This window comes from Vollenhovia emeryi, unplaced genomic scaffold, assembly GCF_000949405.1.
Source record: "Vollenhovia emeryi isolate VEMERY1.0 unplaced genomic scaffold, V.emery_V1.0 DF939130.1, whole genome shotgun sequence".
NCBI lineage: Eukaryota > Metazoa > Arthropoda > Insecta > Hymenoptera > Formicidae > Vollenhovia > Vollenhovia emeryi.
This window is the reverse complement of record NW_011967236.1, coordinates 1,708,012-1,735,504: the sequence shown is the minus strand read 5'-3', so window position 1 is coordinate 1,735,504 and position 27,493 is coordinate 1,708,012. Positions and strand designations below refer to the sequence as shown.

General features: G+C 46.9%; 1 protein-coding gene across 1 annotated transcript in view; it reads left to right on the top strand.

Annotated features, from left to right (window-relative positions):
- LOC105568314 (ecdysone-induced protein 74EF) overlaps positions 1-21,146 on the top strand; it is a 181,264-nt gene extending 160,118 nt beyond the window's left edge. The window contains exon 8 of the mRNA XM_012023888.1: positions 19,870-21,146. Coding sequence (XP_011879278.1) covers positions 19,870-20,423 — 554 coding nt within the window. The 3' untranslated portion in view covers positions 20,424-21,146. The remainder of the gene's footprint in view (positions 1-19,869) is intronic.
- The last annotated feature ends 6,347 nt before the right edge of the window (positions 21,147-27,493 follow it).

Here is a 27,493-nt window from a genome sequence, read left to right as displayed (position 1 = left end):
AGAGGAAGTGGGAGAGAGCGCGCGCGTTCGTAAGCCGAGTAAATGCCTCCTTCAAGGTTTTCCCTCCATTTGTCGACGGCTATTGGAGCACGTCGGATCGCGTGCCGCGGCTTGGCTCGCTCGGTGCCGCGGATATTTTCGAAATTTATCGACGTCACCGTTCGCGATGACGATAATCGGAGATCTGGGTGCAAGGACCAGACGAGGCCACGTTATCCCAAATGCCGCGGGAACTCCCGAAAAACAAGACGTTCCGAAACCCCCGTCGCATACCGTAACTTTTATGCCGCTTCATCTTATTATACCGGGCCGAGTTTGTCGGGTTCTGAGAAGCCGCGATAAATCTCTCCGCTCTTTCCCCCAAGTGTAAGATCGATAATGGAAATAATTACGCAAAGTAAACGCGACACCGCGACGTCTAACGCGGTTAGGGATGATAAAATTATTAAAGAGATTTCTGATTGTTTATTTTAATGAAGAAAAACTGTCGCGTTGAGAGCCACATCACCGCGCTGTTGTAATCGCTCCGTTGATTACCCACGTAAATACGTACATTTATGTGAACGTGCTACTTTATTGCATCGATTCGCGAAGCATCACACATTTCCCGCGACTATTAAAATAAACGATTTCACCGAGGAAAATTAATTTCGACGTAAACGACGTGTTCGCGTCACGTACGGAGTTTTTCAGTGAAATTTCCGGGTCGCCGAGTCGCCCCGTTGCGCCGCCGGAATACTCGGTTTCCTTTTATCGCCGAGACCGATAAGAAAATTTAGACGAGCGATTACTACACGTTTTGACACGCACGTTGACACTTCGGGCTGATATCTCGCGTGTGTTTCCTGCCGCTGAAAATAGAATCCTTCGGACATTTAAACGCGGCTTTCGGTGGCGGAGGAGGAAGCGCGCGAGCCCGAAATAAATTTCCTCGCGCTTTCGACTTTCAATTTCGACCGGCGCGGCGGTTTCTCTACGCGGCGCACACCGGTAACGTTGTCCGAAACCGGCGCTAAGTAAACAGAATTTAAACATCAAATACTAAATTCTAGACAGAGCAGCGTCGACGAAGGACGCAGCGTTGCACTCGGCGTCTCGTAGACGGAACAACCAAAACGCCGAGAGCCGAGAGGCAGACGTGCAACTGTGCGTCTAAATATAAAATAGCAACTTATCAATTTTCTCGGACGTATTTAGATGCTCCCTAAAGCGAGCGTCTCTACGTTCTACGCCGGTGATAATTATAAATCGTCTCGCGGTCGAATTCAATGGTACTTGTTACGTAGCATTGCCGGAAGCAAGACGAGATGTAACGAGACGAGCCTAGATCGTACGCGAGGGGTTTTCGGGTCGAAACAATTAGACCGCCGATGTACTCGGAGGCCGCTTCCTCTCTTTCGATCGCACTCGTCCGTTCCTCAGCCTCGAAATTCAGACCGACGTGCCCGGCTCGCCTACGTGATGAGCGTCACTTTCTTTATTCCTATTATGCTAGCTCACGCATGGGTCTCGGTGTGCGCGTGTGTGCACGCGACTGTATGCACGTGCATACACGTAACTCGCAGCACGGACAAGTGGGCGCGGAAAGGGAGGACAGCCGAGGGAGAGAGAGTGAGAGAGAAACGGCGCAGCTAGAGTACCGTGCGGGTATAACGCCGAAGGCACGTATCGGCGGTTCCAGCGAGGTATAGACGGTGACCTTGTCGCCGGCAATTCACCCCGTCTGACCCCCCTCTCTTTCTCCTCCCCTCCATCCCGGCGGCGCGGTACCCTTTCTTCCTCCTTTTTCTCCTCCTCCTTCTCCTCCTTCTCCTCTCTTCTTCGCTCGCCTCTTCGTCGGTCCCGCTCTTCCCCACTGCCTTCCGACATCGCCGTGTCCTTCCCTTCTCCGCTCTTCCGTCGGCTCCTCCGGGGTGGTGTGAGCGCTCCCTACACCCTGTCCAACGACTACTACTGCACCCTCCTGCCCCCTTCCCTCTGAACGCGCGTGAACGGACACGTCCGACGTTTTCCGTTCTCGTCGCACTCGTCGAAAAAGACGTAACCGCGTCTTCCTCGAGCTTCCAACTCTCGCTCGCTTTGTCTCGCCTCCCCGTTTCTCCCTCTCTCCGTTTTCTTGCCTCGCTCGTACATCGCGTGCGCCTCGCACGCGGATTTTCCTCTCGCTCTCTATCCTTCATTTGCCCTAGACTTGTCCTCTTCGTCTTTCCTCCTCATCTATCTCGTGTGTTTCTCTCTCCCTCTCCCTCTCTCGTCCGTGCTCGATAAAGTGCGTCCGTCCGTCGCGGTGCCCTTCGTTCCGCTCCGTTTATGACGAAAGTCTAACTCTTCTCTTGCCTCCTCGTCTTTGTGTGGAGGACACTACTAGATATATAGCCTGCGTCGCCCAATTATCTTCGACTTCCTTCTTCTCTTATCCCTCCGTCTCTCTCTCCCCCCCCCCCTCTTCTGTCTTGTGGTCCATTTCAAATACCATTCCTTGCTTCACTTGTACTTGCGGTCGCAGCGATCGCCACTTTTTTAAATAATCTCGAAATCTGTATTTTTAGAGAATGCATATCTCGAAACTGTATGTAATCTGCATATGTGAGGAAAATGTAGATCTCTCAATTCCAAATATGAGAAAAGAACGCGAAAGAAAAAAGAAAAATTTCAAGTCCACGTAGAAACAAGAAGAATCTCATTGTCAGTGCAGCGTTTCGCTTGCACGCCCGGGGGAATATTCTTCATCGCTTCAACTCGCTCCCGTTCGTCGGAGTTAAAGGTCTCCCCTTTCCGCTAAGATGTACATTTTCTGCTCGTTCACTGCGAGGATAGGAAGATCACGGAAAGAGGAAGAGAGCGTGCGTAGGTTTCTTCCTATCTGCTCGTTCACTTTCGCTTGCGTACAGTCAGCTTCAGAAGGATCGGGGCACCTCTTTTTCCGCACGCGTTGGTGCTTATTTATAGTCATACGTGGCTAATGCATGGATAATAAATGGATAATAAAAAATGGCAATAGTAGCCTTGACCCTTTATAACTGTTGTATAATATCTCTTTAAAATATTGTTTTGATTTGGAGTTTATATATAAATATCCCCTCTCTCTCTCTCTCTCTCTCTCTCTCTCTCTCTTGATGTTACTTCCACTTAAATTATTTCGTAAAAGCAAAATATATATTCCAACTATTTTAATATTCAAAAACTGTACAAATAAAAGAATGTTGAAAGTCACCAAGAAGAATGGAGAATTCAACTTCGAAAATTCAAAATGTCAACTCGATTCCTCCTTCGACTTATTGTAAATCGAATTTATCGTGCGATAATACCAATGTAGCTTAAGTTCTGACATACTTTTTGTGGAAATCGATGAAATTATAACAGATCGACGTGACGGACAATTAATTTTTCCGTTAAGAAAAAGCAGAATAAAATTCATCGCGGGACATATACGCTGTGTATACGCCGCCCCGATGTCGTTTCCGCTTTTCCTTTCTTCCTCGCTTCCATCGATACTCGTTATCTACTACGTGCCTGCCTCGCACTTCCTGTTCGCAAATTATACACTACTATCCCACATATCCGTTTGTATTCGATCATATGCCTGCCAAACTCCCGAAGCTGGGAGTTTATTGCAAAAGGGGTCCCTTTGAAAAAGGAAAACTGGCTCGTGGCGAAAAAAAAGAACTTTCGACAGTTGTTTTCATCGCGTGGATACACACCCTTTTCATGCGCGTAATTATTCAATTTCGCACTCCCGACGTGGCGTGCACTAAACAGGAGCAATATCGTCACATAATCGTTTCAAAAATCGAAGCGACGATATACTTTTCAAAATGCGACGCAACTTATAGTATTTCTCCGCGATCTCACGAGTTGGACGTGCACAGAGTCGAAAGCTGACAATTTTAAATGATTTACGTCTCCTCCTAATCTTTATCTATTTTTACTTTATCGTCGTTATCGCGATAAGAGCGCGGAAATAAGTGTAGCTGCCGCAAATAAAAACTGCACGTGGTGACTAAATTTCAGTCCTAAAATACGGGTAGCTAATATTTAGTTGTGATAGCCAACACTCTGCTACTGCGCCTATTGTATCAGGTGCGACAGCAAACCGTTCATGGTGGCTTAGAAATGTACAGTTAACGCGGCAACATATTTTTAGCAAATCACGATTAGGTATCGAAATTTTTTCCAGTCAGAGAAATAGAGAGAAAGAGAACGAGAGAGGGTGGGAAGAAGAGAGACCGAGTGGGTCCGCCCGAATGCGAAACCGCGCTTGCATTCGCGCCACCTTCTAAATATAACGCGGCCCGCTGCGCGCGCGCGCACGTCCGCACGCACGCACGCACGCACGCGCTCTGCGCGGTCGCTCCCGAGACGCTCGCGCGCGGCCGCATCGCCGGTGCATACTGCACGCGCGCGCGACGTCGCGACCAGCCTAGACCTAGACCCACTGAGCTAGCCTAGATCCGCGGGCATATGCACGCCCGCGAGTGGGACGCGGAGAGAGACGGGATGGGACGGACGCGACGGCGGCGAACCTGGCGACGGGAGGGAAGGAGGACGAACGGGCCGGGCTGTTTCTAGTACTATCGGAGAAAGTGAACGGGTGTGGTGAGACGACGACAACGACGACAACGACGACTACGACGACGACGGCGGTGATGGCGGCGGTGGCTCCGCTCGCGAAACTTCCTGTCGGGTGCCTCGATGCACCTTCTTTTCCTTCATGTTCGATTTCTATTATCTACTTGACACGCTGGATACGTCGCGCGCGCGCGCATATTCGCACACCCGCGCGCGCGTGTGTGTGCGTGTGCGTGTGTGTGTACGCGTCGCATATTGACGCGTCGACGTACGGGTTCCCAGCCGTCGTTCGCCCTAACGTAATGAATAAATGATTCCCCTCCTGCCCCTACCGCGAGCGAGCTGTTACGCAAAAAAAAGTTATACGGTAACCTTCGGATAATAAAAAGTTTTTAACGAAATTTGTGCGCTCTGTGCCACCGCGTCGCGTGTACATATATTCTTTTTCGTTCAATTATTTATATTTGTACGTATTCAGAAGTTTGTATTCCAAAAGTCGTTGTACGTGAATGGAGATTTTTTTCACAGTTTCCATTTCTTGATTGAAATTTCTTTAGGCTGCCAGTAATAAATATAAAAAAGCGAGAGTTATAATACATTAAAAGTTAAAAGTATATAACGCAACGTTTCGAACCTTGGGCTTCAGGTCTCGAGCGAAATCTCATCACATGATTGAGTCGCCGCGATACGAAGTCATTTGGTAAAAGTCAGAGAGAAAAAAAAATGAACTATACTTAATTACAAACTAACGGGCGCAAAGTTAAAGGTGTACGCGCTATTAAAAGGTTTTCGGTTTTTGGATCGACTTTATGCGAAGAACAATGTTACGACCGGACGTTAATCATCCAGAGCGCTTTCTATTTGCAAATCGCATGTGCGAGCAGTATTTTTGAAATGTTGGATTTACATCGCGCATGACATCGGGCGCGATCGAGTTTAGCATACTCGCCTCACTCGCCGGCGCGGCACCAATAATACGTTACATCATCCGTGTGTGACAAAGCCGGGGACGCTCTTGCACAGCTCTCGATGCCGCAACCTTTTTATATTCGGAGTTACCGTATTAAGCTCTCGACCCACATTCGCGGGTACACGCGAACGCGCCCCTCTCGGTATGCATAAAGCGCCGTTGGACAGCCGCCGTGCCGCGCCGGCCGGAATATCGCTCGGCTCTCCTCGTCGCGGCATTATTGCGACGAGAATCGCGCGCGACCTTGCGAGCCCGACGCGCATATACGCCACGCGTTATCCCGTCGAATGAATACATCCCCCTCGGATGATCGCGTCTCCTCCGGCCGTCGCAACCCTCCGGCGGCGTTTCCCAGAAGCGCATCTCCCTGCGTCGCGCCGGAAGAGGAGCCGAGAGCAATTCTTGGAAGGCGGCGTGTGTATGTGTGTGTGCTACATAATTATTTTTCCCCGGGTAATCGCGTGCTGTAAACGCGGCCTGATAACCGCCGTGTCGGCAAACCGCACTTCACGCAATGTTTCTTTTTTTTGCAGAAGCGTGATTTAATTACCGTCCCATTATTGCGTCCGTTAATTACGCTCTTAATTTAAAACCGATAGCACTTTTAGATTCAGCCGCGTCGCGCGGACAGGCAAATTTGCGACCGGCACAAATTTTCTTAATCAGCATTTCCCGATAAAATTATCCAATACAAACGTGGCCTACTTTCACACCGTGGATCCTAATTATCTTTAAATTCTGTATGTCCACACCTCTCTCTCTCTCTCTCTTTTTCCTCGAAAGGTTTCTCGATAGCGCGCACGTTTATCGCACGTAAATGCCATGCCTCGTGCAAAGACGGAAGGCTTCGCTCTTATCATGAAGCTGGCCAAAGTAATTTTCGTTTCGGCTGGCTTGAATCTCGCGTTACGTAACGGCCGCGATAGACGCGAGCGATTCGCGAGTATCGATTCTCCGGATGGCAAGGGATTAATGACTTATTTACATTTACATTGCAATCGTTATCTTATTATTATAATCGTCGGTAGCGGCTGGGGCGAGATAAGGGCACCCTCTCCTCCCCCCCCCCCCTTCTCCGTTTCGCGAGACGATCGGCGGTGCTGACCCGGTCGCACCTTATCTCAACCAAGACCTATGCTTTTGGCAATTGCTGCCGGAGGTTATCGCCGCGATAGCCGCAGCTCGCGAGTGCACAAGAATCTCGCGCGATTCGCCGGTCGTCGCCTGCTTGCCGGAACGCGTTGTTTATCGCGCAATTTCTTTTCGCGCAGCACACGCGACGTTCTTTCTCGCGGATGCATGTGTAATGATTCTGACCTTCCGCCAGTGGAATTATTTGAAGAACGAAAGAGAGAGAGTAAGGAAGGAGCTACGTGCGTTCAGATAAATCTCAAAATAAAGTTTTTTCTAGTTCAATGGAATTGTTTCCCCTTTTCCGGACACCACGTCGATTGACGCCCACATTCGTAGATCGTTAACGATGGTTGTATACAAGAGGAGCCAAACTTTACTAAAAAGATCCCCGCAGGGAGAAATGAGACATAAACCACTAGGAGAATCACTGGAATTTATTATTTAGCGATAAAACCTTAAAGGTCGCAGATCTCGCGCCGTATATTTATTTACAGCCTCAATCGTGATCTCGATGGAAATCTCGCGCGTCATCACGGGAGATAATACGCTACGAGATAGGCTCGAAAGCCGCGGGGGAAACTTCTCCGTTACATTTTTTTCTCTTTTTATAAGTTTATACACTCGCGTGGGATCGGCTCGAGAGACTCGCGCAGGTGTTGATGCGCCCACGCCGAGCTACGTAGGAAATATCTCCCTCGTAACCGGAATATTTAAGTGACCGACGCGACCGTCACCGGCTTCTTCCTGCTGGACATACGCGCGACATAAACCTAATCTAACCCAGAAAAAAAGTTTCTTGGAAATCAAAAGAATTTTCTTGGACTTACTGGACTTTTATTCAATTTCAAAGAAATGATTTCTTCACGAGTGGGCGAGTGTGGCGCAGAGAAATGTGCGCTGCTTAGTAAACAAATGAACGAAAAGATCCGAGTTCAAATCCATTGTTTTTATCGAAATCTCTTGAAGGGAAGTGGCAGCCACTTAGCAGTCTACCGAAGATGAAGTAAAACCAATTGCTCAAAGTACCAGAACCAACTGGATAAAACAGGCTTTAAGCCTAATACACGAGGAGGAGGAAGAAGAAGACTTCTTCACCTTAACCAAAATTTTATTCCATTGAGACTGGAATCTCTAAGAAAATTCACATCTACCTCGTCAAATCTAGCAAGTGCTTTAGTACAAGAAAATACAAATTTAGTCTGTTCAGGGAAACGCAGTTTCAACGTATCTCATTTGTTTAACCTAAATAAATCTTTTTTCTGGACGTATGTCTTACCGGCGCGGCGCAAGGAAGATCCGCCCGAGAGGATCGCCCCGTAGGGACTCGCCGAATAATTCGCTCTCTTACCGGCCAGAAATTAACGGTCTCGTAAATACGGTCGCGCGAACGGAACGGCAGCGCGTCTCCGCGGCTCCTCTCAAGGCCGTATTTCAACCAGCCGCGAATTCTCAGATATCTCTCTTTCTCGCTCGCTTATTTGTTCTCGCTCGTCCCCCTCCCCGTCAATTAATAGCCGTCCGTCCGGAGGAGAGGCGCGAGATGCTACCTCCGGCCTCTAAATTCGGTATCATCCGACCGTTAAACACCGGTCGCCGTATTTTGCGCCGCGCGAAACTGCGCTGTCCCCTGGCATTACCCGCTCGCTCTTCTTCCTCCTCCTCCTCCTCCTCCGCTTCTCCGGCCGCAAGAAGCGCGAACGACGACGAGAGTGCGCGCCATGGTCACTGACCTCGCACACATCGCGCGTCGTCCGCGACGACGGAAGAGAGGAGAGCTGTGCATTCTTACCGTTTGCTCCTCTCGTCGTCGTCTTCCGACGTGCGCCTCTCCCTCTTTCTCCCCTCACTCGCGTCCTCGTGGCCGTCGGAAAGGAGTAACGTAGCGGATCGGATCGGCGTGGGAGCCGATAAGGTAATTCCGGAAAACGCGACTGCCTCGCAGGCTCAGATATATGTGCGCGGTTTATGGCTCTTTTTACGATCGTTCGTCTCCGTGATTATCAATCATTCAGATATCATCTTATTGCTCGATGGTAGCGGCTGGATCGTCCAGTAATTTTTCTCCCCCCCAGACACTTTCCGTATTTCACGACCTCCGATTTCTGACAGCGCACGCGAACTTTCAGGAAGTGCTTCGTAACGCGCCTTAATTCAGAGGGACCCGGCGAGGAGTCGCACGCGCGCTTCCGCAACGTCGATCCTCGCAATTTGCGAGGACATCGCCGAGGACGAGGCACGCATCGTTTCTGCATAAGTCATCCGGCAGTGCCGGCGCATTATGCCTACACCTGTCGCTCCTTCCATTCGCGTCGTCGTCGTTGTTGTCTGGGTCCCTCTCGCCTCCCGAAAGGAATGACGGTGGCACGACGTGGGTAGCGTGCAACTTCGCGGCCAGCGAACGTGCGTAACTGCATGATTCCGCGGGCGGGATAATTTCGCACTTTATTCGGTACGCGTTATCGATACGAGATCAGATATAGACGATAAGCTACTCTCTTAAAGTCAATCGGTGGAGCATCGCTGAAAAGAAGTCGCTGACTGAGAGAATAAAAGTTAAGAGAGTAAGTACTAACAGAGATAAGATAATATCGTCAAGTTTTACAGCTTGAGACGTGCGCGTCAATTTCCATTTCGAAACGCGCACTGACGAAATATTCCTAGCTTCCAGGTATCGTCCCACAGTTCCCAAAATTCATCCAAGTGACAAGCTCTTGTCGGAAACGCGCGACGCGAATGAATTTTCACGCTCTGCGAGGCGCGTTTGCAGTCGGCTTCGCGCGCGCAAGTTGATCTTCGAGCGTTGCATCGAGACTTCCGGATACCGGGAGGACGAGAGGGAAAGAGAGGGAGGGGAGAAAGAGAGAAAGAGAGAGAGAGAGAAAGCGTGCTCACAAAGAGCTGGCCGGCGTGATACGCGCGTGCGGCAGGAAACCGACAATAAGAATCCCATCGAACGATCGACGAACCCGCCGCGCGCCGCCGCGCCGCGCCGGGGAAACGTATTCCGCAAACGATGCACGCCGGCGATACGCCGCGCTCCGCTCCGCTTCGGTCCGGGTTATAAATCGCGCGAAGCATTTATTTCGCCGGCGCGAACGAAAACGCATGTATTTTTATTGGCGATCGACGGCGGCCGCGCGCTCGAGAGCGTTCCATTCGAGATGAATCCCCGCGCGATCTGCTATCTGGAAATGCGCCGCGACTGCCGTCGAATCATCTCCGAGTCGCCACGTCGATTCCTAAGGGCCTGAGCAGGATGGCTGTCCTGTACTCTTAAGACAATGTTTTATGTTTTAAATCTTTGTCCCAAAGTGACGCACGATAACTGGTCTTGCGACTTAAGAATACAAAAAACAGCCGTTCTGCTTAGGCCCTAACTCTCCGCGAAGACACGTCGAGACGCGGAATTTCAAATTACGCGGTCATTTGGGCATCCTGTGTTTCAGTGACGGACAGAATGGTTGGAGTCTAGGAACGTGCAGATTCCGGGGTACGTTCCAAAATCTTCTCCGAGGAATATTTTATTCGATGACTACTCCAAAACTATTTTGAGCATTTTCGACGTATTTCTCGAGTAAAATTTTCCTCGGAGAAAATGTTTCGGAACGGAAACTGGAATCTACATGCGCGTTCGCAAACTCTCTTTTTTTAAGTGTCGCAACCATTCTGTCCATCACTGCACACACGCGACGAGTAATTCCGCTCTGCGTTCGTGACACAACGGTATGGAGTACCGTTCTTTATTTGGAAAAGTGAAAGTAATTTTCTGAAAGCGTTAAACAAGTGACGACGAAAGGCAAAGGACAACTTTGTCATGACGTCATATCAGAACGAACAGGCTGACTCTCTCGCTGCTAATTTTGGCGTTTGTAAATTTTTAGAAAAAGAAGATTTAAAAGAATTAAAGAATTAAGAACTAAAATTATTTAAACACTAACATTCCGCCTTGGCTCTTACTCCTTTATTACTTCGCATTTGTGTTTTCACGTTAGAGTCTTACGAATTTTTGGAAAATACGGTATATAAATGCAGATATTAAATTAAAATTTTATTAGGCTACCTCCGGCTTGCCCAGACCCAAGTATGATTTGGCGTTCTCGTGTATATTTGAACTTATGAATTTTATTAATTGTTCAAAAGAGAATTTGTTCTCTGTAATCGACGTGCCGAATTTTTCAAACGACGCGAACAAAAAGTGAGACTTTATTTTTAGAGTTACGTGCTCGCGCGTCGATAATTTCAATCCGTTGACTCGCTTCCTTATCTGTTCGACAACAACGCTGTTTCTCGCGATTCTCGGCGATGCAGATGTTTTAGTTCTGCAATACGTTCGGCCTTTATCGAAACGCTCCTGATAGCGCCGTGAGTGTCGCAAAGGTCAAGATCGTTAGATATACATTAAATTCGGCAATGATGTAGAAATTTCACGTCGTGGCAAAGGAATAGCGAAATATCGATGGCGTATACTCGGATTACCAACTAATGTTTCGAGACTTTTCGTCGCGTGGACAAAAATTTGTTTGCAAAAATGGATGTCGAAAATCGAGTGCAAGGGACAAGGAAACCTCTCGCGCACGACAACGATTGACGTTCGTGGCATCGGTATCGCGTTAAAACGGTCAACCGGAAATCGCTGATATTTCCCTGGAATTTGACGCTCGTCATCGGCGCGCGTCTCTTTCCTCGTTAGCGTCATCTCACGCGTCGAGCGGAACGTTGTTATGGCGCGTCGTGAAATCGACGCGGTCGGCGAGTTCGCGGGACACGCACACATAAATGTTTCGCGAACATTTTATAGGCAGTCAAGGTGGTCGCGCGGAAAAAGGCGCCCGGAACGTAAATCTCTTCCCTCTCTTTTTCTGTCTCCTCCTCCTCGCTTTGGTCCCACTCCGCCTGGTTGTCTTTCGCTCTAAGCGCGCGAGCTGGGAAGAAGAGGCGGTCGGCACTTCGTGGAAAACACAGAAACCGCGAGAGAGGTACCGCGCGCCGCCGCCCACGCCCTCGTCGACGATGAAAACAGCGTTGCTCATCGCCATGCAAACCTAATCCGCAGACACGAAGTTCCGTTCCCCGACGTCGAAATGCATTTACGTAACGACCAGGAAGAAACGTCCTCGCCCGACGAAAAATCTCGCGCGCTCGTTAAATCACCTCGAAATGTGAAATGAAGTGATGAAATATTAGCTGATTCACGTCCGAGTGATAGCGCGAGAACGACCTCACCTTAAAAAATAACTCGCTGGTCGAAACGATCGCCACGCGCTCACAGTAAAACCGAGGAATTGCATTCGGAATCGCAAAAAGAGTGATAAATTTTAAGCTTCGAAATCTTTTTAACGCAATTTTTTTCAACTTATGAATCAGAGATAATTATCATGATTATATAAAGTAAAAGGCTACAGTCGCGGATGAGACTCATCAAATAACATTAAATGCTAATTGCCAGATTGCAAGTCCAGACGGAAGAACGGACACGTGTTTCGCACAGTGCGTCAAAGACTCTCTGTTGTCAAGGCGAAACGTTTCCTCGGCTATCAATCTCCCTGCGTCCTCCTCGATCGTCCTTTATCCTTTTCCGAATGCCGAGGGAGACAGTGGGACAGAAGAGGAGGGGAAGGAGGCAAAACGGAGCGTGGAAGGAGCGACGGCGATGGTGCACGTGCACGCCGAGAGCTCGCAATTTGAACGGGTTTCGGGGTTAAAGATAGTAGCCCGAGGCAGTAGGGTAACATAATAGGCAGGGACTTGGTCTAACGAGAGGAAAGAGAGAAAGACTCCGAGGGGGATGAGGGAGGGAGGGATAGGGGACGAGGGAAGAACGTCACGACGTCAAGAGACGTCGGGCAGGGAGATGCTGAAGGAAACGCAAGGATAGAAAGGAGTGCGAGAGGAGAGGCGAAAAAGAGGGGAAGAAAGAGAGAGAGAGAGAGAGAGAGAGGGGGGGAGGAGAGGAGAAAGAGATGGACAGAGATCGACGGGATAGAGAGTGAAAGGGAGGCGGGACGGGCGGGGGCCGGGGGACGCCGCGTATATGTGTGCAATGCGGTGCATCGGACTAGCCGGTCGCGAATGAAGGCGGAGGAGAGAGAAGGAGAAGGATAGAGCGGTTAAGTTAGTCTGTCGGTCAGTGACTGCCTGACTTTCCCGGCGCAGCTGAAGGTCAACTCTCCCCTTCTCTCGATCTCATCATCTCCTCCTCCGCCTCTTCCTCCTCCGCGTTGCCTCGTCTTCTTCCTCCTACCCACTCCACTCCGCGCGACGACCACCACCATCGCTCCGGCACAACCACCACTATCATCGACGTCGCTCCGCTATCACCGACACTGCCCGGCCCATCTTCACCCTGCCCTTCCGCCATCCCTCCCCCCCCCCCCCGCCTCGCTCGGCTCTCCCTCTTCCGCGCGCCGGAGCTCCGGAGCTATGTCGGAACCATAATCCACGATCGCTTTGTTTATGCCGGACGAGCACTTTCGGTGGCCCCTCGTGCGTCCGCTCGCCTCCCGGAGATGGGAAGGGGGGGAGGGGGCCTCGCCCGGCGTTCCCGGCTCCCCTCGCCCCCTTACCTTTCCCGTTCCGACTACGGGTATAACTCATGCACTTAGATGCACGCGGAATTCCGCCTCTCGAAATCCTGGTACGTGAGAACACGCGTCACGCGAGCGTATCTCGCCGGGATCGAAGGAACCTAAGGGACCGGGTTTCTCACCCGGCACAAGTCGGACTTGGTTTTCTCGGAGTCTGATGGACGTCAAATTTATGTCGATTGCTGAGGATCGACTCTTATGGCTGATAAATACCTCATGTTCTTGTCAGGATAAACTGTTTATCACTGAGTTAAGACCCTTTTGTAAACCAAGTCCGCTTCTTAGCTATACTGTAAGCTGAAGTTAATAAACTACTTGATTTCAACTGTTTATCACTGACATTACTTTGATTAGGAATTTTGTAATTACGCTTAAATTGTATGGCGATCCGAAATCTTATGTTAGGATGTTCGCGTAAAGCAGCCCGTAAAACAAGTGTGCTAGGGGAGATACTGTGCGGAGATAGAGGATTTGTATTTTGAAAGAATGCGGTCTTTTCCAATTTGTTCATTCGAATAATCTGAGTGGTCATTGTACGCAATAGTCTCTCGAATTCTGATTGACACTATAAATATATGATTGAACTCAAATGACTTAACTATGTTTACGGATCTGACAATGTACGCTTAGTTGCCGGTACCGAGTGTCAATAGTAAAGGGAAGAAGTTAGTGTTTCAAATTCGCCGATAGATGTTACCGATATATCAATCGATATGTCGGGATTGTTCTCTCTCTCTCTCTCTCTTTCCATTTTCGGCCTGTTCTCTCCAGATTTCGATGGCGCTCCTAGACGAAACGAATTGCATACTACGGGAAAGGGAGATATCACGATACCGAAAACACTCGATATCGGTGCTCCGATAACATCTCTAGACGAGCATTCACGAGCCATCGAAAACGAAGGCAAGGGAACAACTCCCGCGCGCGCGCGCGACTTCCCAGCCAATTATCCGGGACCGTCACTACGTGAGAATGCGCGCTCTGTCTAGATCTCTTCCTCTCCCTCTCTCTCTCTCCCTCCCCCTCCGCTCGCAGCATCTCTCTTCTACCGAGCTCGCTTTTAGCGCAACCGCTTTTTTTACCGCTCGTTCCGTCGAATCGTACGTCCCTGGATATCCCCACCGTACGTTGAGTCGGCCGAGCCACCTCCCGCTGCTTCTCGGCTCATCGCGCCTTTTTTCTCTTTCTCTCTCTTTTTCCCTCTTCCTCCTCCCTCTTTCTCCCCATCTCCTACTCTTCTCGCTATACTTGTACTTCCGGCCCGCGAGAGAGAAAGAGAGAAAGAGAGAGCGGCTAGCGCGAAATCCTCCGCAAAATAAACGAGCGCCACGCCACGCCGCGCCACGCCGCGCCGCGCCGCGCCGCGCCGCGTCGCGTCGCAGCCGTAGTCGCGCGGCGCAGCGCCTACCCTTCCGTATATTTTTAACTATCGACTCGTTACCGAGTCCCTCGACTAAACTTCCTGCCGGCACTGTCAGGAAGGAACGCAGCTCGAGAGCGCATGAGGAAACGCGGCCCCCGAGCCGCCCCGGGTCCGCTTCCTTTTTCTCGATCTTCGTCGCGCGGGGTTGCGAAACCCTCGTTAAATATAGAAATTAATAACACGCTCCGACGCGTAATCAGCCGGCAGAGCGACAGAACGTCGTTTTCATGACTCGGAGATGGAATGGCGAGCTACTTTCCTCTCGAAAAATATGTATGTGTGCGCGTTAGATATATTATTAATTAAATGTGAAATTTTGAAATGTCGGTTAGCCTCGTCCCTTTTGCTCGAACATCAAACACCATTCAACTTGTCAAACAATGTACTTGAATTAAGGTTGGAGATATTGTCCTAATTACGAACTCTTCATTGCAAAGAAGAAAAACACAGTCCACGCATTATACACGTATCAACAAAAATCCCTATTTTTGTCCCGTTAGGAACCAGATTAGCTTTCTCGATATTTCGCTCAAACGTCGCGAAATTTTATTAGGCGTAATTGGGTCTCCTAAAAGTTCCCTAAACCTGTAATCGCTCTTTCGTCCTCCACCTTGTTTGCGAGTCAGTTACAAGAGCTGAAGAATGTCGCTTAAGTAGAAGATTAATACGGCCTCGGGGACGCATTAGACTGTCGTTTCATTGTCGCGGAACCTCGTCTCGTCGGGCCGAGCGAAACTTGAATTTAAATTCGACCAATGATCGCCATAAGTCGACCTCCGGCTGCGCTTTGTGGTGCCGTCGATGTGGTAGTAATGGCAATTCTATGCAATGCATGCAGAAAGAGGAGGAGAACAATAATAACGAATCTGACGTTTCTTCGCTTTTTTATCTACCCTCGAATATTTTTTTATTCGGAATAACGATTAGATGTTTGTTATGTCCGTGGAAATAACTGGAATCGCTCTTGCAAGCCAAGCTGCGATATTTGCTCCCACTGTAGAAACGTTTTTTTTCACATGTACAGAATCTCTCACGTTTTCTATGTTTGTCTATAATCGGGAATGAACCTGTTTAATGCTTTTAAATGTTAAGTCGCTGATTTATCAGGATTTATTCCAGGATCTTTAAATTCCCGCTTGGACCTCATTTGTCGATCCCTGAGATACTCAGAACCCCATTTTCGCGCATCGTTTCCCCGCTTTCGATCTACGTCGACCATCGTAGGTCCTCGTAGGTTCCCAGGGATCTACGCGCAGTTACCGAGGATAAGTTTCGCATCCTCGAGTCTGTTCACGCTCGAGCTTGAATTTGTAAAAAAAAAGACCTATCGATATTCCGGAACTATCGCACTACCTATTCCATTCACGCTTTCCCGATCGATCCTAGACTCCCGAGACTTCTAGGAATCTCTCTCTATCCGGTCTCGGCGCGGCGCGGCGCGCCAGACTCATCGGCTGGCGATGCGTCGTCTCTAGCGGTGCTTTCCTGCGCTATACAACGCTCGTGGTATAGGTCAGTGAAGTAGGAGCAGTTCCCCCACCGCGGCAGCTCCTAGACAACGGGTCTACGATTGACTCATCTAGCCAGTCATACCGCGCGTAAACACGATCCGCTCCAGCTGTTTCTCGCGCGCGCTCTCGGGGGCCTCTCTCGCCACTACCGGCCTTCCTCTCACTTTCTCCGTCTCTCTCTCCCTCCTCGTTGGCTCTCGCCCGAGCGCTCGCCCTCGGCCGCGTTTCCTCGTGCGCTCCCGCCGCGCCGTGCGTTCTAGCCCGCGCGCACTTCCCGAGAACAACGGTGCGTTCTCCGTATTTTTAGAGCCACCTCGAAAATCTTTCGCTCTCCTGCCGTTCCCTGTTTTTCGTCTCCCCCCTTTTCCCTCTCTTATGTCTCTCTTTTCTCTTCATCCACGAATCTCGCTTCATTTCTCTCGCGCTATTTATACCGCGGCCCTTACAGTTATTGAAACCTTGTCGCGTTACGTTACATCGGCATATCACGAGACAGCAGTGCTTCGGTGGATCTAACGCGATGTATCGCGTGTATCGAGAAGTCGAACGGATTTCTTCTCCACCTTCGCCTATCCTTTATTGTGTACCGTTGCGCATTGGGTACTTTCGCTTAATATTCTTCCTCGCTTCGTTTGATCCGCGACTGTTTTCCACGCGATTCAATCTCGTTACTCTCTCAGTGGGTTTTCGCCCGTGGCGTTTAATGAAGCGCCTATTTCTGCTTGTTTACCGAGACGCGCGAGATTTCGCGTAATTTTTAAATACCTTCGCGCTAAATTGTTTTGACATATCAATAAAACGTGACGTGTCGTATATGAACGCCGTTATTTCGAACTACCGCTTATTAACTTCGCCACGCCATCACGCCGAGGGGGGGGGGGGGGGATATAATACCGCTTCGGTACAGCCGAATAAATATTCTCCCGTTCTCCCTTTCCCACCCGCTCGCTCCGTCCTCCTCCCGTCTCGTCGGTCCACAAACCAGAAAACCTCGAATAGTGCCCGAGGAATCGTTCAACCGCGCGGGACTCCACGGAACTGCAGCGCGCGCGACGCGAGAGGATGCAGGCGAGAGAGGGAGAACGGGGGAGGGGGAGGGGTGAGGACGGGATAGAGCGAGAGGGTTGACGCGACGAGGAAGAACAGGCGCGGGGGGTGAGGGGCGGAGAAGGGGAGGCGAGGCGGGAGGGAGCGCGAGGGGCCGGAGAACGAGTTCCGATTTTAGCGCAGTCGCGGCGGCCTCAGAACGAGCGGCGCTATTATGCACTAGTAGCTTGATGGCGTCACCCGTGCAACCTTGGCTCGGGTCAGTCCTCTATCATACTGCAGGCAGAGTTCCCCGATTCCCTCCCGCTCACCCCCTTCGTCTCGCAACGCTCTCGCTCGCTCGTTCTCCCGCGCGCGCGCGCTCCGCTCGCCGCGCCTCTCCGCTTTAACCCTATCTCTCTCTCTCTCTCTTCTCTTCTCGTCTCTTTATCTCGGTCCGTCTCCTCTTCCTCTCGACCCAGTGGCGTAAGGGGAAGAGAGCTTCTCACCGCCTCGTAGCAGCGCTTTGAAACTTTTGCTTTCTCTCGGCGTAACGTCGCTCCATCGTCGCGTGCACGTAGATGCGAAATGCTGAGAATTTTTTTCTTCTTCCCTCCTGTGGGAGCCGCGCGGCGACACTGGTTACTCAGCTCCGGCAGAAGGAACACGAGATTCATCTCGTGGCCGCCTCGAAACTTTCGCTTTCTTTCGTCATAACGCCGCGCGCTATTTGCGCGTAAGTCGCGCGGCTGGGAATTTTTTCTTTTTCCTCCTCGTACCGAGCGCCGCACTTACTCGCTGACGCGAAAGAGGTTTATCGCTCTCGAGAAATCCCTGCTTTTAATTCGGCATTCTCTCAGAAGTGTATATTCAAATTTATTTGTTTCCTCTCAGTCCGATTCTCCCAGAAATATCCGCGCCACGACAATGTTTGTCAAATTCCGAAACTTCAGCTTCCTCCAGTATCTCTTCACGATAGTCCCCCGAAATAATAAACTTTGTCTCTTTCAAAACCGATACGAATCCGAGCAACAAACTTCACCGGGACCGACCGACACGCGAGTGGGTTTACGTGATAAAACTTTCTGGGCCGAGCTCGATTTTTAAAACGGCGGCTTCTCGCTGAATTCCCGCAAGAGCGCTTGGAACTCGACGATTCCTCGGGAGACCGCAGTTGCGCTTCGACGCGAGATTCGCGAGGAAGAAACCCGCGCACTTTGGGAAGAGGGAACCCGCGGCGGATTCCCGCGCACGTCCAGCACGTTTTCCTACGCCCATGGACCACGAGAGCACACGAGAGCTCTATATGCTCGCAGCACAAACTCAGATCGTGTGCACTCGCGTCCATGCGATCGTATCGACGCGATCGATATTGCGCGACGTCCACTCCCGGCTGAACCATATGACGCGTAGACAATTCCCGCGAATCTCGCGAACTCGATAATTACTTAGGACTTGAGCAGAACGATTGTCGTAGCCGCGTTTGCGATTCTGTCGTAAGATTTGAGTCGGTGTCGAAAGTCAACGCACAAAGAATTGTCGCGGACGTATGTCGCCTTGCGATTAAGGGTCAGGACACAAAGCAACGTAATAGCTTACGACAAAGACGTGAGCGTAAACGTAGATTAGCGCACAAGCTTTGGCGCAAATGTTAATGTCATATGTAATTGGAGGTAAGTACGACATACGCCGAAGCTTGTCATAAGCTGTAACGTTGCTTTGTGCTCCGACCCGTATGCGACGTACGTATACGACACGTCTTTGTGCGTTGACTTCCGACTTCCAAGTCTTACTATGGAATCGTAAACACTTTTACGACAATCTTTCTGCTCAGGCCCTTACTCGGTCCTTCCGTTTTCCCGAGCGAGATCGGAGAAAAAAAATCTAACGCCATAAACGATAGCGACTGATCTCTTTCGCAAGGTCGTATCTCGATTTTACGCGATTTCTGGTTTTTGTGCTTAAACGCACATTCTGGTCCAGAATTGAAGCAGAGAAAATTGCGTAAAACCGTAAAATCGAGACACGACCTTGCGAAAAAGATCGATCGATAGGCGACGGGGGTGAGACGCGCGGAAACAGGTGGCGGTCCCTCGAAATCTATCTCGCGCCGATCAATCGGACGATATAGACGACGACGACGCGCGACAATGGCGATAACGACGTTTTCCCTCGTTGCCGCTTCGCGAACGATGGGCTATTAATACTTGATTGCACGTTCAATTGCGACGTGTAATCCCTTAAGCTGCGCGGTGCGAAAACTAACGCGATAAACGCCGACACCGACCCTTCGCCGCTCGCCGAGATAATAACGCCACTTCGCGCCGAGGATTCTTTTGGGATGAGATTAGAGCGCGTCTCTTCAAGGCCGGCGCATCTTCCTTTGTCGCGTCACGCCGAAATAATTTCTTACGGTAGTCGCGATATTGATTCTTTTATATAGACGATAAAGCGGCTGCCACTTTATTATTGTCCTACATGCCTCGAGACGTAATTAAACGCTCGTTATGTAGCGAGTAAAAAAGCCAATTAAGATACATTAAGCTTGTAATCGAGCGTTAGTTACGAAAAGTCGAACAAAGAATCGCATGTAAATAACATTGCAGAAATTATTTGCGTTTTTTTATAAATTGTGCTCTTTCTCTCTTTCAGTGTCCGACAGCTACAGCAGTTACATAAACATGTACGGCGGGGGTGGGCAGTTCGCGACCCCCTGCACCCCGAGCCCGCCGCGGGGACCCGGCGGCGTGCCCACCAGCGTGATCCAGGCGGCCACCAGCTCGGTCTCGGACGATCTTTACCTACTCGAGCTCGGCTTCCCGTCGCGCTCGAAGAAGAGCAAGCTGAAGAAGCCGCGGCAGAGCGGCGAGGGCGGGGCCGCGGTGAAGCGGAAGTCGCGCGAGGGCTCGACCACGTACCTATGGGAATTCCTGCTCAAGCTGCTGCAAGACCACGAGTACTGTCCGCGCTACATCAAGTGGACGAATCGCGAGCGGGGCGTTTTCAAGCTGGTCGACAGCAAGGCGGTTTCGCGGCTCTGGGGCATACACAAGAACAAGCCGGACATGAACTACGAGACGATGGGCAGGGCGCTGCGCTACTACTATCAACGCGGTATTCTGGCCAAGGTGGACGGCCAGCGGCTGGTCTACCAGTTCGTCGACGTGCCGAAGGACATCGTCGAGATCGATTGTACGGGCGCATGAGACAGGGAGTCGGCCCGTCCAGCGGGGCACGAGAGGGAGAAGAAAGAGGAACATCAGCAGCAGCAGCAGCACGGCGTCTCGGCGCGGGTCCCGCGCGGACGTCGACCACCGCCGTTGCCGTTGTCCTTGTCGTTGCCGTCGCCGTCGCTGATGCGACGTCGCGGACTCGTCCTCGCGACATCGCCGGGGCCTCTTCCGCGCGAGAGGCCGCCGTTCGGTTTTCTCCACCGAGACGCGCCGACCTGGCACACCCCTCAGATCTTGTAAAACGCGTTCTCTCTTTCTCCCTCTCTCCTCCCGCCCGTCTCTCTCTGTTCGCTTCTCTATCCCTCCCCCCCCCTCTCTCTACTTTCGTCTTTCTCTCTGGCTTCGTTTGTTCCTTGTATTATACCTATGTAAATGTATATTAAGGCGCCGCGTGACGATGTCGTCGGAGGTGGTCCCGACCCGAGTACCTCGTCCTTCTCCTGCGGCCCGTTTCTTTCTCGCGTGTTCGAATGCCGCGTAGGATCGGGGCAGGACACGGTGCCCGACTCGTTGAAATTTGTACAAAATTTAGTTCTTAACGTATCGAGAAAGGAAACTAAAGATTCTATCTGGTGTACCTTGCAGGAGGGACGCTGTGGACAAATTTACTTAAGCCGCGAGAGCACCGGGGAAAAAGCGAAAAATTGTATATTCGAAAGAGCGACAAATTATTTATTGTATATTAGACGTTTATATATGTTACCTAAGAAAAATTGTTACGCGCGTGGTCCGCGCAAAAAAATGGAAAATGTAATGGAAACGGACGAAAGTTGTAATAAAAATGAAACGAAATGAGGGCTGTGAAAAGGATTAACGGATACGGAGAGGAGAGGAGAGCAGAGGAGAGGAGAGGAGACGAGATGTGTAGTGGAACGGGAAAGGATGAGAAGCGTCTCTCCAAGTTTCACGGAGCGAGCTCAGGGAGGGGTACACATTATATTTTTTTAAGTATAAGCGGAAGGGATTGGCCCTTCCGATTCGTGAGCTGAGGGTTCAACAACGCAAGGTGCTGGCTAATATACATGCATACACACAAACACACACACACACATACACGTTCACATGCACACCGAGGTCCAAGAAAATTATTATTTAGCAACCTAGTGTTACTAATTCGTAAAGATTATCGATGCGGATAATTATATCTCTGTATATAAATATAAAGAATACCTTTAGTAAAAAAAATATATATATATTATTGAATATTATATATATTATATAAATATATCTATTGTATGTTATGTAGTAAAAATGGAGCGATTCGATGTGTCTCTATGAGATTTTAGCGTCACGGCGACACGCGTAGGGCGCTTGTAACCGTCTCGCGCGACGTCTCTCTTTCGAAACTTTCTATACTACCTGATTGTTCTTATATACATTATATCGGGGGACGAATTTTATACGTTCCATTCGAGAGCGCAGATTGATCGCGTTCGAGCCTTCTAAAGTCGCAGTCGTAACGCACATAAATAAATATATATAAATATATATATATACATATATATACACGTGTATTGCTGGTCTCGCATGCTCAGACTGATCAGAGACGTCGCACGTACAACACAGAGAGAGAGAGAGAGGGAGAAGCCCGCCTGACGCACGGGAAGCGTAATGATAAAAAAAAACAATGCGTAAACTCTAGAGTAAAAATTTAACTTATTGGCGCCCCGGGACGCGTGACGCGCGCGAGTGCAAGTGTATCCTATATAGCCCTAAGTTTTTTGTACATAAAGAGGAAATCGTCAAAAATATTATTTACGTTTAAGAGGAACGTAACGCTGTTTATCTCCTCGAGATAGTTATATCGGGAGAACGTGAAACGGAAGGTGTGGAAGGAAAGAACGGGGACGAGGAGCGCCCGGCTAGATCACGCGCGATGATTTTACGCGGCCGATCGCGAGGCGCGTACACATACACATACACAGGCCGAATTGTCGCATCACATCGCCTCGGGATATACCGGAGAAACGAAATATACCGTACAATTCAACAGTGCTGCCAATAATGCCTGTAAACGGTCCCTTTGCACTTGTCGCTCGAGTCAACGCCCTTCGAGTCGAGTCGCACACGGGTGCTGTCAGATCGATCCGATGTTTTTTGGGACACCAGATATACATACCGATGATACAAAGCAAATTGCCTTCTCGTATTAACAAAGACGTGTTGCCTTCTAACAAAAAAAAAAGATGCATATAAAAGTTCTAGCGATTTGTATCGTAAATGCCGTCACTTTGTCCAGGTACTTAAAATGCCCTTTACATATAATGCCCTAACATCGTTTTTTGTGACGAATTGAATTTTGTAATTTTATCAGCGAAAAGTTCTTTGGTACGTGGTGACTTTTATCGTACTTCGAATACAATGTATCGGCGGGACATAGTAATAATATTAATAATAATATTAATAATGATAAAAAAGAAGATATATCAGAGTACAATGGACAAAAGTACCTATAGTATACCACTTCTATACATGATAACGGACACTTATAAACAATGAATGGACACTACAACAGAAATCCTATTTTTAGGTAAATTAAATTTACATATACATAACAATCCACTACACTACGAGATATTTTAACAAATAAGACTTTACTATAATAGAGATAAATACATAATTATTTACTTGTAAAATATATGAAAACACGATGGATTGACGTAAGGAACTCTAATGTAACGTTCTGTGATTCGTTGTTTGTAGGTGAAATTTAATAAAAGATTATTGTATCATAATATATATATATATATATATATATATATATCCTCGTGTCATTTTATTATTTTTCCCATACTCAATGAATTATTTTGATTTTTAAATTTTCTTAGATTTTATCTCCAATATAAACAATTTTGGTTTTATATAATACGTTGTATGAACGATATTAGAGAGTAAAGTAACAAATAAAAAATAAAATTGTAATATTTTATATATTTTATATTAACTAATAACTGCGTTCGAAAAATTAATTTATCTGAATTTTTGTTAAGAAAAATTTACACGCGATCATAAACGAGTGAGAAAACCTTTATATTATAGAAGTTAGTTACAATCTCCTATAATTTTTATAAATATGTCTTCCTCTCGCAAATAGGACATTGTGTGCTTTGTATCCCATTCTTTAAAAATTCGATCCTTGCAAGTTTTATTTTCCCGGTAAACACCGGGCACCAATTACATTGCACTTATGTCACAATTTCTCACATGTAATACAACATGTGTTATATTACATTTCTATTGTTGACTGAGAAACTGTAACATAAATGCAATGTAACTGATGTTCGGTGTTTATGAGATCGTAATCATCCGTGTCGATGGTATTGTCAATAAATAAATTATCACTGTCGATCGACGAATTACCGTTGATAAGTTAACTTCCTATAAAATTATTTATCTATTATCGATAAAGTATTCCGATAAAATCTCATTTGTTTAGAAGTGTCCGTTATCATGTATAGAAGTGGGCCATATGTACACTGAGGAGCAATGATTCGCTGGGTCATAGTAGTAGTTCTAATTTATCGACGTGACTTGCCGATAACGATCAAGAAGCGCGCGACACAGAAATGTGTAAATAACAAGCAGAATTAAAACTTTTAACAGTTAAAGTGCAGAATTAAAATTGTTTTAACTTGTTATATACATATTTTGACATTTCTGTATGTCGTGCGCGTTTTAAGATCGTTTTCGACCCAACGGTAAATCACGTCGATAAATTAGAACTACTACTATGACCCAGCGAATCATTGCTCCCCAGTGTACATACATACTCTGATATATCTTCTTTTTTATCATTATTAATGTTATTATTAATATTATCTTTTGACACTGCCGATAAAGTCTCCGCTTTGTGCGTGTTTATGCTACGTCAATTTTTCAGGATTGTGTTGTAATTTTAAAATTACATTAACATAAATTATCTGCATGATGTTTACTCAACTTTTTTCATGTATTATAGTTAATGTAACTTTCATAAATTATATACATAGATGTGCGAATGCAGAGACACGCACCAAGTGGAAATTTTATCGACAGAGTCAGAAAATGCGTAATAAAATAATTGCAAAAGTAAAAATGGGCGTAAGGACACGCAAAATAGACTCCTAAAACGGTATCAAGTGAAACGACAGTGTGGCCGCTCTCAGGTTTCCCTCTGGTTTTACGTGAGCCACAAACGCGATGCGCCCTCTGTGGACATTGAAAACGTGGACATGTACTACGTAGCCAATGTCCACGTTTAGGCTAAGCGGATAACGCAGATGCGCACGTATTATGTTTCGTACTGTATGTGACTGAAATATGTCGATAAACACAGAGTTTTTGATTTTTTGTTATGTAAGCGAACAGACGAACTTCTAGAGGCCCTCCACCACCCCCGCCGAATTCTTATCGGCGGTCCTCTTTTGTTTGCGATAAAATTGCGTTCTTACATTATTGTCATTAATTTTTTTTAAACGTTTAAAATACATACATATGTATTAGGTTGTCGGAAAAGTCATGACGGATTTTTGCAATAGATAGTACTTAAAAATACGTCATGACTTTTCCGACAACCCAATATAATAACCTATCGATTAAAGACTATGTGAATTAAATTGAACTAAAATTTTATTCGATAGAAACAAATCGACCTACACCATATAGAGGCCCTCCACCACCCCCGCCAATTTCTATCGGCGGTCCTCTTTTCTTTCAAATAATCGTTTCCTTTTTATCATTATTTTATTTTTCTCACAATATAACTTTACAATATTATAAAAGAGAAAGAGAGTACATTATGTGAACATTTGATATGCGTTTACAAAACTATCAAATTATATCCCCTTGATCCTGCTTACTTGAATTCCTACCTACCCGCATTCCAATTTATAATCCTATGTATCCGTTTTATTACCTACCCGTGTCGAAACCTAACAAATCTACAAATTTTTAATTAAAACCTCGACCCGATTTTATTAGGGATTTGATTCGGGATTTTAACTCGTGCGCGATTGAGATTTAAATTAGATTTTTCAAATCTCGCATATGTATATGCGAGAAAATTTGCAGAAGAAAAACCCACCCGATTAAAAAAAAATTACATATTCCATAATTCATCTTTGTGGTCAATGAGGACCACTTACGATGAATGCATTTTCCATTCGTTGGGCCAGATTGGACCTACCTTTCGTTGCTCCTGGCCATATAATCTGGTCACATTTCGACCAGACACCAGTAGGAAAGAGAAAACCTCTTTCCATTGTCGATTTATCATTATCGACAAATATTACACGTTCGATTCGAATAATAAGCAAGCGTCGACCGTATCGAAGAATACGATAAGAAAATTAGTTAAAATATATATCTTTGTAAAAAACGGCTGCATAAAATTAACCGAATATATTTTCAACATTACGCTATTTAATTCCGGTATTTAATTAAAAATATGGACCGGTTTTTTCTTCGTAATTGAATTAACTCGAAATCGCAAGTCAAATATAATACCAAAAAATATATTTTGCGTTACATATGTACCGATTTCAATAATAACCCGTGAAAACTTGGAATTAATAATAATGTGAATAAAATAAAAAATTAATAAGAAAACTGTCCCGATGCAAAACCGATTACAAAAACCGACCGCGAAAACCGAAGATTCGTGTGACTGTGTTGTTCATGCAATATGCACCTCGAAAGTGTATCAAACAAAATCTACAAAATATCAAAAATAGATGGAAAGATTACAAAAACTTAGATCGACGAATACATCAATAAAGAATTCGCCATAAATTTTTTATTAATAATATTTTGCGTAATATTTACAACGAGGATTCCACAATTCTCAACATGGAAAATGAGCTCGACATACCCTGATTTGTAGAGCTCTATGAAATTAAACGAATAAACGTTTAAGTTGAACTCGTTGAACTTTCGAGGCCCCGCTGTATGAAAGAATGAATCCCAGGTCTTCCGGATTGCCTCCGATAGCGGTCATTTCAGCAGGGAGTTAACGACGATCGTTTCTCATATCATTAATTTTCGTATATTCTCATTTTTATTGAAATATAAATAATTCTTCCATTATTAGTGTTAATGGGAGAATATTTATTGAGGATATATATAAAATCTTCTCCTTTTTTTTGTTAATTTCGCGAATCGACGTCGCGCCCTCGTGCTGAAACCGTTGCTTTCGGGCATCCGAGACAAGAAAACCAGGGATTAACTCTGGTTCTCTAACAACGTCTCCAATGTTCAACGGGCAACGGAAAATATTAACTACTCCAAAGGTCAAGGTTCTCGCTGCAAGAAAGAATGAATCCCAGATCTTCCGGATTACCTCCGATAGCGGTCATTTCGGCAGGGAGTTAACGACGATCGATTTTCAAATAATTGAATATCGGATATTTTCATGTGTATTGAAATAAAAATTATTCTTCCATTATTAGTGTTAATGGGAGAATATTTGTGGAGAAAGATATATATAAAATCTTCTCTTCTTTTTTTTGTTAGATTCGCGAATCGACGTCGCGCCCTCGTGCCGAAACCGTTGCTTTCGGGGATCCGTGACAAAGAAAACCAGGAATTAACTCTATTCTACAACGACGCAGCTAACTTTCCACATTGAGAATTGCTTACACTCCTCTCCGGAGATTCAATATATTCAATAAAAAATTTATTTGCAGTTAGCATTTGAAATCTAATCCATCTATTTTAAGGCAACGAATATACAAGATAATCTAAGATCTACACTCTATGAACTACGAAATGCACTGTGAAAAAGTATGTAAAATTACACACATAATAAGTATAGCGATTACACTATTAATAACGGAAATATATAAATGTATGTACTTTCGCAAAAAAAACTTTTACACTTTGTTGTGTAAATACTTGTTTATACATGATGAAAAATTACAAAAAAAATTTAAATTTACACAATCAAAAGCAAACAGTTTACTTATTATATAAGGTAATAATTTTAATTACAAGGAGTAAATTTACTGACGTATGTAAATATACACCTTTACTAATACTTAGGTGGTCCCAACATTATTCACTATATA